Below are 15,192 nucleotides of genomic sequence, written 5' to 3' on the forward strand. Positions count from 1 at the left end.
GGGCAATAAATGTCGATATTGGAAAAGGGTTGAGGGTGTATATAATTGTATAGCTGCTTCTCACCTTTTTAATCTCTTTTATTTTCACTCAGAGCCGCAGAATGACATCAAATCATTTATGACTGGCCGAATTACAATTACTGTGCCATTAGTCTGTTGTTGATTTTCAAGGTCATTTAACGTGTCTGGTTTCATGCCCTCTTTACGTGAATACATATGCTATTACTGCAAATACAATATTGTTACACATAATGGAATAGTGTCTGCACATTTCACAACAGTGTCTACACACACACACACACACACACACACACACACACACACATATACAGTATATATATATATATATTTTAGTTATTTTCTGATGAGTATGTGGCTTATGCAGTATATATGATTTTCAGTCTGGTTTTAACTGTTCTGTAGTATTGATCCTGTTTCTGTATATAGTAAGGAATGTAGACTCTAGACATGTATATGTCAGTGGCAAATCTGGTGAAGAAAAACTCTCTGAGATGGTATAGGGAAGAAACCTTGAGAGGAACCAGACACAAAAGGGAACTTCATGGATCTGTTCATGACTGTTCATTTGGAATCATCCGTAGTTGCTCAGAGTCGTATTTCTTTACTGTATTTAAGTAGCTTTTTTGCATACCTGTACTTTACTAAAGTATTTACATTTGGGAAGACTTTTACCTCAACTAAACTACATTTCAAAGTAAAAACAACATACAGTTCAGCATCATTGGCTGTAATTTTTTTATTTTTATTTAAGTAGTTGAAAAGAAGGTTTTGGGCTCATGATAATTTGAATAAATATCCATCAGTCTTTATCATTAATATCATTCTATTAATAGATCAGTGAGCTGAGAGTCACATTCGAGTCTTTTCACATAAACTGAGTTGATTAATTGAATAGTCTTGTGACAAAAATGATAATAGGAACATTATAGTTATAATAAATCATAGTACTTTGGATACTTCAGTACATTTGAAGGCAAATACTTTTGTAATTTTACTCAAGTGAAAGTTTAAAGAGACAATTTTACTATTACTGGAGTCACATTTTACCGTGTGCATCTCTACTTTTAGTTAACTACATGGTTTGTGTATTTCGTCCACCACTGTCTCTAATTGACAACAACTCCATCCTGGAGGAAGGGGTTCATGATGGGTTTGGCGGTTCCAGAAAGAAGAAAGCGACAGGAATGCCAGTGTCTGGCACCTCAGGTATTAAAATATATCTGATTGTTTTATATATATATATATATATATATATATATATATATATATATATATATATATATATATATATATATATAAGAAGAAAAAGAAGAACTTATGATGCTTTCTTCACTGATCATAAAAACATTAATTCCCTCGTTTATATTCGAAATGTTAAACTCCAAAGACTACAATACATTATACAGGGTAATAAATGTATCATTAAAGGATTATCAATTGAATTACTATTATTATTATTACAGCTATCATTTAAATTGGCTGTGCCGCCCCCTACGCGCATGCGCTCACGGGTACGCTCGTTGCCATGGCGACCCACCAAGGCAATTCCAGGCGAAGGGAGACAGCCCGTGTCACGTGACCTCCTCCGTCTTGTTCCGTTGGGAGGGAGGGGGGATGATGTTTCGTTTCAGGAATTGACGGTAGGAATTTATTAGCAAAATAAAATAAAATAGTCGGGTTTTTATATTGTTTTATTAGTTTTTTTCACACTGAAGAGAAGTGTATGTGCATCCACAGTGATGTCGTGTCATGTGTGTGTGGGTAACTGACATCATTTAGTCGCCTGGCTTCCGTCTGTCCAAGAGGCTAAGCTAGTTAGCGTCTCTGCTGGGGTTTCCTTAGCATCGAGCTAAAAGCATCACTGGCTGGAGGTTTTCAGATAAAAATAATAATAAAAGGGATTAATTACTGCATTAGAATGATCGAATCACCTGTTCTGCAATGTGTAGGATAAATTTCCTTTTTTTTTTTTTTTTTTTTTTAAAGATAATTGAAATGAAGCTAAGTTAAGCCCCGTTTTGTCGTAAACAGGAAACCGGAAGTGTGTTAAAACTCTGATTAAAATCTCCTTATTGAGCTTTTTATTTCATGCAAATCTGTCTTCCACATATATATCTTCATTTCTGTGAGCTGTTTTTCACTGTTCTTTCTCCTGCAGGTTCCCCTGAGTGTATGTGGAATGGCTGCAGTGTGGCAGCAGGTGCTGGCAGTGGACGCAAGGTGAGTGGAAATCATCATTATTATTGTTGTTATTATTGTTGTTGTTGTTGTTGTTGTTGTTGTTAAAAAGAAATGTACTGTCGTTGTTGTTGAAAAGAAATGTACCACGAGCTAAAAGTTTTTGACGTCTTTGGGTCATTTGCATTTTCCTTTATTTATTAGTTTACATATTATATTCATAATAATATAATGAATGAAATAATAACAGAATAGAGTTGCTGTCGGCCACTGCGATGCATAACTGATAGATAGATAGATAGATAGATAGATAGATAGATAGATAGATAGACAGACAGATATGTACGTACGTATAGATATATAGACAGACTGACAGATAGGCAGACTGACAGATAGACAGATAAATAGATAGACAGACAGACAGACAGACATACGTACGTACGTATAGATATATAGGCAGACAGATAGACAGACTGTTAGACAGATAAATAGATAGATAGATAGATAGATAGATAGATAGATAGATAGATAGGTAGACAGATACGTACGTACGTATAGATATATAGGCAGACAGATAGACAGACTGTTAGATAAATAGATAGATATATATATATAGATAGATAGATAGGTAGACAGATAGATAGATAGATAGATAGATAGGTAGACAGATACGTACGTACGTATAGATATATAGGCAGACAGATAGACAGACTGATAGATAGGCAGACAGACTGATAGACAGATAAATAGATAGACAGACAGACACATATAAACATTGAAATAAGATAGATTGGCAGACAGACCAACAGATAATAAGGATAGAAATACAGACAGACAGACAGAAAAATGGGCAGTTATTTATATGTGCAGGCAGACAGACAGAAAAACCCAACAGGTGTAATTTACAAAGAGTTATACTTTCTGACAGAAGGAAGCAGTGTTTAATTACAGACAGACAGACAGACAGACAGACAGACAGACAGACAGATAGATAGATAGATAGATAATGACTTTGTCATTGTATAGTACAGGTTTACAGCAGCAAAAATATAGTTTAGCATCTACCAGCAAAACAATGTAAAATATATCTGTGCAGAAGCTGTTGCGCAAACACCAGTAAGAAATATGTAAATAAAATAAAAATGAGAAATAAAATATGTGAAAGACATATGTACATTGTGTGTGTATATGTACATTGTAGGTAGAGCAGATAATGTGTGTATATATATATGTATATGTGTATATACAGGTTTTAAAAAAAATGAGGATGGAACAGAGGTAATACAGTATGTACAGTCTCAAGCACAACATCATGATTACAGGCAGTGAAATAGTAATGTATAGATAGATAGATAGAAGAAGAAGAAGAAGAAGAATAGCCTTTATTTGTCACATATACATTACAGCACAGTGAAATTTGTTCTTCGCATATCCCAGCTTGCTTAGAAGCTGGGGTCAGAGCGCAGGGTCGGCCATGATACGGCGCCCCTGGAGCATAGATGGTTAAGGGCCTTGCTCAAGGGCCCAAGAGTGGAAGCTTGAACCCCCGACCTTCCGATCGGTAACCCAGCGCCTTAACTGCTGGAGCTACCACTCCAGATAGATAGAAATTCATAGGAAGAACAGAGAAGTGTGAGGGTTTGGATCAGTGGGAAGAATGATGATTTGTTTCAGTAGGATTTTTGGAAGAGTAGAAATTTTGAGCGGAAATTCATTTGCAAAAGAGCGATCCGGAATTTTCAAGAAAGTGAGAGTTTTCGATTTAAAAACGCAACTGGAACACATTGAGTTAATCTTGATAATTTACCTGTATCGGTGTAGAATCGTCCTCTCCTTCTTAAAAAAAAAAAAAAAAGAGTAAAAATAAACACTAACGGTTTAAGGTCATGATATACAGCCTATGGTATTTAGATGTTTAATGCTAGCTAGTTTTCTTTTGCCTGGATGTTACTTAAAATAGAGAGGCTGAAAGTAAATTCATATGTGTCTCTCTTTCTCTCTTTCTCCCTTTCCCCCTTTCTCTATGGTCTTCTCCACTCAATCCAGGTACAATGCTTACCGCACTCCTACGTTCCCCCAGTTCCGCACGCAGTACATCCGCCGGCGTAGCCAGCTGCTCCGTGAGAACGCTAAGTGTGGCTTTGAGCCGGGGCTGCGCAGGCAGTACCTGCGTCTGCGCAGCCAGCTGCTCGCCCTGCGCTACGGCCCGCTGTCCGAGCAAAGCAGCTTCAGAGCCAGCAGCGTTCGCAGCTCCCGCACCACACTGGACCGCATGGAGGTTAGGCTTCTCGAGGCCCACTGAGAACCTGACAAAGCATTCCAAAAAAATACGGTCAACAAAAAAAAACAAAACAACCACAAATGATCCGACAGTATAAACCTTTCACTCAACAATTGGGAGTCGGAATTTTCCGCCAGCTGTTCCTGATTAAATTGCAGCGATCCAATATGGAGCGAAAATGCAGCAGCTGTTAATCTTGTCCATGATTGTCCAGTGTAATCACATTAAAGGGGAACAGTCACGCTGAGGATGAAAACACACTGATCGATGTTCTCACAAACATGACAAACACTACTGCATGGTTAATAAGGACGGCCCAGAACAGCACTTGATTAAGGTTTCCAGCAGAGGCGCCGATATTTACAGCCGAGAATATTTACAATAGGGAAGACACCTGAGAACTCTTCTTCTTCTTCTTCTTTTTTCCCCCCTTGCAGTCGGAAACTCGCTGAAGGGGAAAGAACGTAAAAGATAATACATTTTTTTGCAAATATTTATATATTAAAAATGTTAGTAGAGGTTCATGCAGAAGCCTAGAAGAGCAAACGTTCTCTTTTTATCTTCTGTCAATCAGAGTGACGTTAGTCAGTCCTCTGCGTCAGTGAGCTCACGTATAAGGAAGACAGCAGATGGTTCTTTCTTTTCTCTACGTGTGTTATTCTGCCCTGTGACGCAGATCCGGTAAGACTTGATTGATGCTAGTCAGCCTTTGGCCTTTAAGAGCTCATATATGTAGAAGATGGCAGATAGCTCTTTTCTCTAATTGTGTTATCCTGCCCTCTGACACAAATCAGGTTAGCTTGGATTGAAGCTAGTTTGTGAGCTCGCGTATGAGACGGGAGATAACTCTATTCCCCTAAAGCTGTGCTCACTACACTTTTTGCTGTATAGACTCCCATTCGGAAATTCAGGAGTTCATGCCTCTTGGGCTCCTCTGTATCACGGCTGACCGGCTCACTAGTGCAGATCCGGTCGGCGCATGTGTAATTACTACGACCATTCAGTGCCATGTTTTATTTGAATGATTAACTCTGAGGAGAAAACCGTATAAGACTGGCAGAATTGAGGATAGACGATGATAGACGATGCACATCGCTGTTGATTCTTGGCCTTTATTCCTTATTAACATCGCTGTCACCAAAGTTGTAACGTTTTGCAACAACAAAATTATTCAAGCGTGACTGGTCCCCTTTACGCTATGGGATGTTGCATGGGTTGTGTATATGTGTGTGTGTGTGTGTGTGTGTGTGTGTGAGAAAGAGAGAAAGTGGTTCTTATCAGTAAGCTTTCAACCATTCGGTTAAGTTACAGTAAAGCACCAAAGAACCTCCATCTCCATGAACCTTTACTTATTTTATTTCATTTAGTATGTTTATGTTGCTTTGGGGAAAATTTATAAAATTAAGGGGTAGATGGGTCAAAACACTTTATTCACCCCATCCTTCTCCCCCTATTCTTTATTTTATTTGCATGTCTACACTTTTTATATCTTATCTGTTTATTTTTTTCTCTGTATCTACTTCCTGTCTCATTTTTTTTCTTAATATCTCATTCTCTCTCTTTCTCTTTGTGTGTGTTTGCTCCAGGACTTTGAGGAGGACTCCAGGGCTCAGGGCGCTCGAGGTCACCGTCGTTCAGTGAGCCGCGGTTCATATCAGCTCCAGGCCCAGATGAACAGAGCAGTGTACGAGGAGAGGTACGGTACCGTACAACTGCACGAGATGTCCAGAAATTGGACGATTTGACATAAAAAAATAATTGTCCCACAGTTACATTTCAACTATAAACGATATGTATTGTACTGTTAAAAATATTTTTTTAAACTAAAATCTGCTGATAAGTGAATCAATAAATGCGATGGAATGCAATGAATGCGTCTGGAATGATTTGCTCTCCTGTGTCTTAGTTTGTGCAGCAAATCGACAGTGAAAACCATTCGGAAATGTTTCCAAGAGATTTGGAAGGGGACAATATTGAAAATTCACTGTTAGGATTTTCTTTTTTTTTTTTCTTTTTTTTTTACCTTTGATCCCAGAGGTGTTCAATAGGGCTGAGGTGTTCAAAATCGTGCAACCACCTCCAAATACATTCTATACTATTGCGTGCCTTCAACTTTGTGATAACAAAGGGAAGAGCCGCAAGCAGCTGAAAAAGTCAGGTGTCCCAATACTTTTGGACTCCCCCCCTCGTCCCTGCGGTCACTGTTTTGTCACACTGGCTGCAGAAGAAACCTTCGTATTGTGTCTTTTATTTAACACTTATTTAAACATTTTATTTGTCTTTGTAATTGTATTTTCAGGCCTCCAGGCAGCCTGGTGCCCACCTCAGTGGCGGAGGCGAGTCGTGCCATGGCGGGCGACACCACCCTGAGTGAGAATTACGCTTTCGCCGGCATGCATCATATATTCGATCAACACGTCGACTCAGCTGGTAAATAAGTATCTATAATACCCTGGTTCATTAATATTCACACATCAGCCATAACATTATGACCACATGCCTGATATTGTGTTGGTTCACCTTTTGCTGCCAAAACAGTCGTGACCCGTAGATCATCAACAGCATGAACTTCTTCAGCAGTTTGAGCTACAGGAGATGAAGAGATCATCAGTGTTACTTACTTCACCAGTCATAATGTTAGAATGTCATAATGTAATGCCTAATCGGTGTGCGTGTGTGTGTGTGTGTGTGTGTGTGTGTGTGTGTGTGTGTATTATTTAATTATTTGCTCCTTTTCTGCCTGCTCAGTCCCTCGCCTTCAGTTCGCCAATGACGACAAGCACCTCCTCGCTTGCTGCTCCTTGGACGGGACTCTGTCAATCATGACGCTGTCTCCGTCTCCCCCGACCGTTAAGGTGGCGCTGAGAGGGCACATGGGTCCTGTGACCGATTTCGCCTGGTCGCTTAGCAACGACATCATCGTGTCCACGTCTCTGGACGGCACGCTGCGGATCTGGAACACGGAGGACGGTCGATGCATCCGCGAGGTTGCAGACCCGGAATCCAGCGAGCTCCTTTGCTGCACCTTCCAGCCCATGAATAACAACCTCACTGTGGTGAGCTCAGTGCTTCAGACGCAGGCTGCAACCGTATTCATCTCACTAGAAGACAAATTATAATTCAATTATCTTTTGTCTTTCCAAAATCAAACCAATATTTAGAAACCAGGCGTGAAAAAATAGGCACACCCTGTACTTCAGTAACTTGTAGACTTTTACGCATCGTTCACATTGTTTCTCCTTTTGCCATTCAGATTTGAATTTGATTGGTTGATTGGGATCATTATTCTGTTGCATGACTCAATTTCTGCTCGACAAAAGGGGCTCACAATTCTATATATTCATATAAATCTATAACCCAAATCATCATACCACCTCCACCACCATGCTTCACAGTTGGGACCAGGCATTTATAGTGCTACAATCTGTTTGGTTTTTACTGAACTTTTGTTGAATGAGCTTAAAGGAAATTCTTTCTTAGCATGATGTAGATAAATACCTGTAGATCATGCCAAGAAAAACATCCACTAGTCCAGAGAAGCAACACTTCTGTTGTCATCAATCTGGCCAGGGTTATAAAGCCATCTCCAAAGAATTTTTTAAAGTTTAGCATTTTATAGTATTTGGACTGAGAGCCTTCAAGGAATTTGCGAAAGGAATGGGCGTAGTGAATGTAGATAGAAAGAAAGTGGTTAAAGCTATGGATTTTCTGTATGTAATGGTCTACACCCAATCATGATCTTCTGTACAGGTGGGAAACAGTAAGCACCTGCTGCAAGTGGTTAACATCTCCACAGGAAAGAAGGTCAAAGGAGGCTCGAGTAAACTAACTGGCCGCGTGCTGTCGCTGTCGTTCGACGCCCCGGGGAGGATCCTGTGGGCCGGGGACGACCGAGGGAGCATATTCTCCTTCCTGTTCGACATGGCCACAGGTGAGAAAAAAAAACAAATCAACTTTGCAGAACATTAACACTGTCTCCAGGGTATTGACACTAACGTGGTCATGGTGAGCAGGTGAGTGAGTCATTGTGCTGCTAATTTCTCGCCATGAGATCCGAAATAACCTCATAGTGAAGAGCCGTGTTTATATATATATATATATATATATATATATATATATATATATATATATATTGCTGGGGCCGTTTGCATCTCCTTCACTCGTTTTCAGTCTGGTAAGGATTTGTGAGTGTGTGGTGTCTCTCTGCAGTGCGGTATAATCGTTACCGTCTCGCACACAATCCGGAGTCTCCGCAGAGCCCCGTAATAACTCCCGTGTTGTCACCAGCAGGAAATGATTTAGGGCTCCGATCTGTTTCGGAAGGTTGTATTTCTATCACAGAAAATGAAAGTTCCTTGAAACGTCCTCTAGGACCATTTTTTTTCGGATTCTGGCGTCTCGAGCGAGATTAAGTCTTCGAGAGAGCCAACGACACAGCAGGATTTCACGGCGTAATAACGGACGGAAAGACCTGTTTCTGGTGTCATGTCTTCTGAGACCAAGGTTGCTTTTTGTGAACTGTGTGTAACCCCTCAGCGGTATGAACCCTTTGAACTCAACACTCAGAAAAGCAAACATCAAGAGTCTGTGTCTTTGCCCTGAGCATTTACAGAGTTGTATTAGAAATAAGGGGAATTAAAAATATTCTAAACAGCTGTTAAGTAGCTGGTGCTTCCATGGCGATTCTGATTTGCATTTAGCCACGCCCACAAAATGCTCACAGAGAGCCAAATGTGACAAAATATCAGATGAACAGTGTTTTATCCGAACTATATTCCCCAGTAATGCAGCTACACCATTGCAGAACATCAGCTACCTTACACAGGCACCCCCACACAGTTTGAATTGTTCTTCCCGATAACCGATTAATCCAACAATTTCCAATTTTGGATAAAAAAACAAACACTATATGTAAATTAGTACTGAACTTTATTACAAAAATAAAAAAACAAAAAATTCTGTACTAAATCATGTAAATCTGCTAAAAGAAATACAAATTATAAATGTATTTATAAATATATAAATACAGATTAATAAATATAATTATATAATTAAGCAATTATAAGTAAATTGAATATAGCACTTTAGTGATTCGCCTCTAGAGGCCGCTGTTGCAATGACAGAAACAAATGTGGATTAAATTCATTATTTTCTACAAACTAAACCCCATACTGACAACGTGTAAGAAGTTTGTTGGGATTTATTATTCTTTTTTTATTATAAATAAAAAACTAAGAGGATTGTGTACATAAATATTCACAGTCTTTGCCATGACACTCAAAATTGAGTTCAGGTACATCCTGTTTCCACTGATCATCCTTGAGATGATTCTACAACTTGATTGGAGTCCACCTGTGGTAAATTCAGTTGATTGGACATGATTTGAAGGCACACCCTGTCTATATGAGGTCCCACAGTGAGCACAAACCAAACCATGAATTCTATTGAATTGTCTGTAGACCTCTGAGACAGGATTGTATCGAGGCACAGAAGGGGACAGAAGCATTTCTGCAGCATTGAAGGTCCCAATGAGCACAGTGTTCTCCATCATCAGTAAATGGAAGAAGTTTGGAACCACCAGGACTCTTCCTAGAGCAGAGCCGGATCAAGGGGAGAAGGTATTTCTCTGTGGAGAGAGGAGAACCTTCCAGAAGAACAACATCTCTGCAGCACTCCACCAATCAGTCCTGTATGGTACAGTAGCCAGAAGAAAGCCACTCCTCAGTGACGGGCACATAGCCCACCTGGAGTTTGCCAAAAGGCACCTGAAGGACCATCAGACCATGAGAAAAAAACTCTTTGGCCTGAATGTCAAATGTCATGTCTGGAGGAAACCAGGCACCGCTTATTACCTGGCCAATACTATCGCTACAGTGAAGCATGGTGGTGGCAGCATCATGCTGTCGGGATGTTTTTCAGCTGCAGGCACTGAGAGACTGGTCAGGATCAAAGGAAAGATGAATGCAGCATTGTACAGAGACGTCCTTAATGAAAGCCTGCTCCACAGCACTCTGGACCTCAGACTGGGGTGACGGTTCATCTTCCAACAGGACAACGACCCTAAGAACACAGCCAAGATAACAAAGGAGTGGTTACAGGATGTCTCTGTGAATGTCCTTGAGCAGCCCAGCCAGAACCCAGACTTTAACCGATTGAACATCTCTGGAGAGAACTATAAATAGCTGTGCACTGACGCTTCCCATCTAACTTGATAAAGCTTGAGAGGTTCACAGCAAAGGCTGTGAATACTTATATACATGTGATTTAAATTTATTTTTAAATACATTTGCACAAATTTCAAACAAACTTCTGTTTATGTTGTCATTATGGTTTTTTTTTTGGTAGAAAATAATACATTTAATCCAGTTTGGAATAAGGCTGTAACATATGTGGGAAAAGTGAAGCACTGTGAACACTTTCCGTCTATAATCTGAGGTAAGTTCTAGTCTGCAGCAAAGGAGGAACGATCATGAAGAATAGTATAAGAAGAGTATAAGAAGAGTATAAAATGAGGTTGCTGTTTGTGTGTTACCTGTACAATGTGTGTGTGTACGTGTGCGCTGAAGTCGTGTTGTTGCACAGGAAAGCTGACAAAAGCGAAGAGGTTGGTGGTGAGCGAAGGAAGCCCAATCTCCAGCATCTCCGCCCGCTCGTGGATCAGCCGAGAGGCTCGGGACCCGTCTCTGCTCATCAATGCCTCTGTCAACAAGCTGCTGCTCTACAGGTCAGACCACACAAACACACACACATGCACATAAATACTTACACACATAAACACATGATTCACAAGATGAATGTGATCGTGGCTCCACAGGGTCGTGGATAATGAAGGCACACTGCAGCTGAAGAGGAGTTTCCCCATCCAGCACAGCTCTCAGCATCTCCACAGCATATTCTGTCCACTCATGTCCTTCAGGCAGGGGGCATGTGTCGGTAAGAGTTCCCGTACGAACATCTGCACCTACATGAACATTCTATTCATTCAGTAAAATCGTCTGTCTTTCTGTCCGTCCGTCCATCCATCCATTCATCCATCCCCTTTTGTAGTCGTCGCTGTGCCTTACTATCAGACGTTTTTAGAAGTGAAGGTTTTAAAATAGAGGTTTATAAAATAGAAGTTTTGATTGTCCCGCTTCTTAACCAGCCTCAATGTGGATCCTGATTCTGATCCTGAGCAAAGTTTCGTAAAAGTTTATAAAAAATTTCGTTTCCCCAATTGTTTTGGTTGATTTTTTTATTATAATTTTTGTTTTTTCCCCTATTTATTAATTTTTTTTTTTCTGTTAGGGGCTGTTTTGTTTTTGAACTTTGTTGTCTCATTTTGCTTTGGGGTTTTTCTCTCTCGTTTTTCTTTTTTTTATCTTCTGTTGGTTGATTTTTTTTGTTGTTTTGTTGCGTTTTTTTGTTGTTGTGTTTGTTTTCAGGTTGTACTTTTTATATTTTGTGGGGTTTTTTGTCATTTTCTTCTTCTTTTTCCAAACTTTGGGTAACAGTGGGTGTTAGTTAATTTTATTTTGGTCCCTTGTCTTTTTTGTTTTTTGTTCTTTATCTTTTTCGTCATTTTCCGTTGTTTTAGTCTTTTCTTATCTTCCTTTGTGCATGTATTTTATTGTCTTCTCTGGGGCATTTTTTATCTTATTTTGGTCCTTTTTTTTTATTTGTGTGGGGTTTTTTGTCCTTTTTTTTTTCTTTTGTTTTATTTTATAATTTGAAACATTTGTTTAATTTTTTTGTTCTTTATCTGCCTTTTTTTTTTGGCTTTTTTTTTTTTTTTTATGTTTCATATTAACTTAAGGTGTAAACCATATTTTGGGTGATTTACATTAAAGGTGAATCTGGAATAACTTTATTTATTTATCCCCACACACACACACACAGTGACCGGCAGCGAGGACGCGTGCGTGTACTTCTTTGACGTGGAGCGCAACACTAAGGCCATAGTAAACAAGCTGCAGGGCCACAGCGGCCCCGTGCTGGACGTCAGCTTCAACTGCGACGAGAGCCTGCTGGCCTCCTCCGACGCCACTGGCATGGTCATCATCTGGAGACGCGAGCAGAAATAACCGCACACGCTTCCATGCGCAACAGCAGCTTCACTCACGTGCAATGTAGATATTTTCAAAGCCGGTTATTCCAGAGCCGATCTGCTGTCTGGTCTCGTGCTGATTTGTCGAACATCAAACCGAGATTTTTGTATTTGTGTCCTACATCATCCCTGTGTGACGGTTTTAGATTAGACCGGGTTTGAGTCTTGCTTGAAGCTAATGCATCAGAATGTATGGAGGGGGAGAGAGAATGAATGAGAGAATGATTGTATTTAATTCTGCTGTGGATAATGTGATTGGGATCTATATGTGTGTGTGTGTGTGTGTGTGTGTGTGTGTGTGTGTGTGTGTGTGTGTGTGTGTGTGTGTTTGAAAAAGAAATGACCTTGTTGAACACTGATTAGCTCCTGCTGGCTTACAAGATAACACTATTGTATTTATGCCTTCTTATGAATAAATACATTTCATCCCACATCCCGTTTCTGTTTTGTGTTTTTCTTGCGTTCTTCTAAATCCTGTACGGATATTTATCCGGAGTCTTTGATGGTTTTTGAGAGACACGTCCATGTTCCTTTTGTTTCTATGCAACAAACTGTAACGATATGAAGATTAACTTTGACCAAACGAATATATTAATATAAAGAACTCTATTTTCAGTGAAAAATCCTCCTTTAGCATGAAGAACAGCTTTACATGCTCCTGGCATCCGGAGAGTTTGTTTCCAAACGTTCACCTGCAATACTTTTGCCATTTCCCTTGTAGAACTTCCTAAAGATTTTCTACTCTGAATCTTGTGATTCAGTTCATCCCAGAGCAGTTCGATAGGATTTATGTGCTGTGACTGGGCAGGACATTCGATGATCAATATCGCTCACAGAACTCGGACGTACGCTTCCAGATGGAACTGCATGGTGGAATGGTGAAGTATGGAAGTGGAGGGACATGGGGTATATCAGTAGGAGAATGCTGAGGATGGAGCCACCAGGAAGGAGTAAAAGAGGAAGACCAAGGAGGAGGTTTATGAATGTGGTGAGGGAAGACATGCAGGTAGTTGGTGTAAAAGAGGCAGATGTAGAGGACAGGGTGGGTATGGAGACGGATGATCCGCTGTGGCGCCCCCTAATGGGAGAAGCCGAAAGAAGTAGAAGTAAACATCGTTCAGTCAGAATGCAGAAATGAAAAATAAAACACAGTCCAACGTTTTTATTTTATCACACAGGCTGGTAAAAATGATTTAGAAACTATTCCTCCCACCGATACATTACGTTCAAAATGTGTTTTATTTATTTTATTTTATTTTATTTTATTCGTTGCCTCGATTACGTCGCGTGACGTCAGCGGAAGTAAAATAAACCCGGGAAGCGGGCGAATTTTAAACAATACGTTGAAAAAAAAAAGATATATTTTTAAATAACACTAATACACTTACACAACGACTGTATCGCGTGTTATTACACAGTTTAACGTTCGTAAAAAATAGAAATTTCTTAAAAGGTTACGGTTCGGTGTTTGGCGTAGACCCAAACACTCCTTAGCTAACTTTCAATATAGATATATTTCCTACCCGTATTCTGATTAGTCGGTTGTAATTGGTTAACGCCCTCGAGGTGGACATTCTAATTGGCTGGTTGTACTTGGAGTACGAATTTCAAGCCAATCAGAGCAAGAATAGGTGGGATTAGTCCGAAAACGGGTGGCTCAAGGATAACGTTTGTGAGCTGTCCGTTTTGTAGGTCTCTGACGAGGGAATAATAATTATTAATTTGTTTAATTATTGTGGAATTGTTTATAAAAGTTGTAAAAAAGGGCTGTATAGGGAAGTAATTAGCTGATAAAAATGGGGAGTTTGGTTCTGGAGCTGAAGCGTTGGGCGGCGGAGGAGCTGGATTTACCTCCTCACAAACTCCCACACGACAGCTACATCAAAACGTAAATATAAGTGTATTATTATATGTTTTGTGACATATTGTAAGAAATGTTTTACATATTTATGGTTAAATGTTTTTGTTTTTAAGGTTATGTGTCGGTGCAGGAGCCTCAATTTGGAAATATGTCATACAGCATGTTTATAGTGAGAGGTAACGTGAATAACTGTTTATATATAAATCTATGTGGGCTGAAGAAGGAGAGGTGGAGAGGGGGAAGAAGGAGAGGTGGAGAGGAGGGAGAAGGAGAGGTGGAGAGGAGGAAGAAGGAGAGGGGGAAGAAGGAGAGGAGGAGAAGGAGAGGTGGAGAGGTGGAAGGTGGAGAGGGGAAGAAGGAGAGGTGGAAGGTGGAGAGGGGAAGGTGGAGAGGGGAAGAAGGAGAGGTGGAGAGGTGGAGAGGGAGAAGGAGAGGTGGAGAGGAGGAGAAGGAGAGGTGGAGAGGAGGAGAAGGAGAGGTGGAGAGGAGGAAGAAGGAGAGGTGGAGAGGAGGGAGAAGAGAGGTGGAGAGGAGGAAGAAGGAGAGGTGGAGGGGGAAGAAGGAGAGGGGAAGAAGGAGAGGTGGAGAGGGGAAGAAGGAGAGGTGGAGAGGGGAAGAAGGAGAGGTGAGAGGGGGAAGAAGGAGAGGTGGAGAGGGGAAGAAGGAGAGGTGGAGAGGAGGAAGAAGGAGAGGTGGAGAGGAGGGAGAAGAGAGGTGGAGAGGAGGAAGAAGGAGAGGTGGAGCGGGGAAGAAGGAGAGGGGAAG

The 15,192-nt window shown here is 40.4% G+C and overlaps 2 protein-coding genes across 6 annotated transcripts in view; both read left to right on the forward strand.

Moving 5' to 3' along the window:
• Positions 1-1,555: 1,555 nt before the first annotated feature.
• wdr13 (WD repeat domain 13) lies at positions 1,556-12,999 on the forward strand. Of its 4 annotated transcripts, none has more exons than XM_046872109.1 (10): positions 1,556-1,661; positions 2,180-2,241; positions 4,246-4,477; positions 6,067-6,176; positions 6,780-6,910; positions 7,229-7,536; positions 8,231-8,411; positions 11,063-11,204; positions 11,295-11,413; positions 12,359-12,999. In XM_046872109.1, exons 2-10 carry the CDS (start codon positions 2,201-2,203, stop codon positions 12,541-12,543), a joined length of 1,449 nt encoding a protein of 482 aa, XP_046728065.1. In that variant the 5' UTR covers positions 1,556-1,661; positions 2,180-2,200; the 3' UTR covers positions 12,544-12,999. The 4 variants fall into 4 exon arrangements, with proteins under 4 accessions (XP_046728065.1, XP_046728064.1, XP_046728062.1 ...); XM_046872106.1 differs by lacking the exon at positions 1,556-1,661 and adding an exon at positions 1,855-1,966; XM_046872108.1 differs by lacking the exon at positions 4,246-4,477.
• Positions 13,000-14,184: 1,185 nt separating this feature from the next.
• haus5 (HAUS augmin-like complex, subunit 5) overlaps positions 14,185-15,192 on the forward strand; it is a 37,632-nt gene continuing 36,624 nt past the window's right edge. For both annotated transcript variants that reach the window (XR_006928273.1, XM_046870799.1), the window contains exons 1-2: positions 14,185-14,454; positions 14,541-14,603. Coding sequence is in view for 1 of the 2 variants with exons in the window: in XM_046870799.1 (XP_046726755.1) it covers positions 14,363-14,454; positions 14,541-14,603 (155 nt within the window). In the remaining variant the exon portion in view is untranslated. The remainder of the gene's footprint in view (positions 14,455-14,540; positions 14,604-15,192) is intronic.

Source organism: Silurus meridionalis, chromosome 17 (assembly GCF_014805685.1).
Source record: "Silurus meridionalis isolate SWU-2019-XX chromosome 17, ASM1480568v1, whole genome shotgun sequence".
Taxonomy (NCBI): domain Eukaryota; kingdom Metazoa; phylum Chordata; class Actinopteri; order Siluriformes; family Siluridae; genus Silurus; species Silurus meridionalis.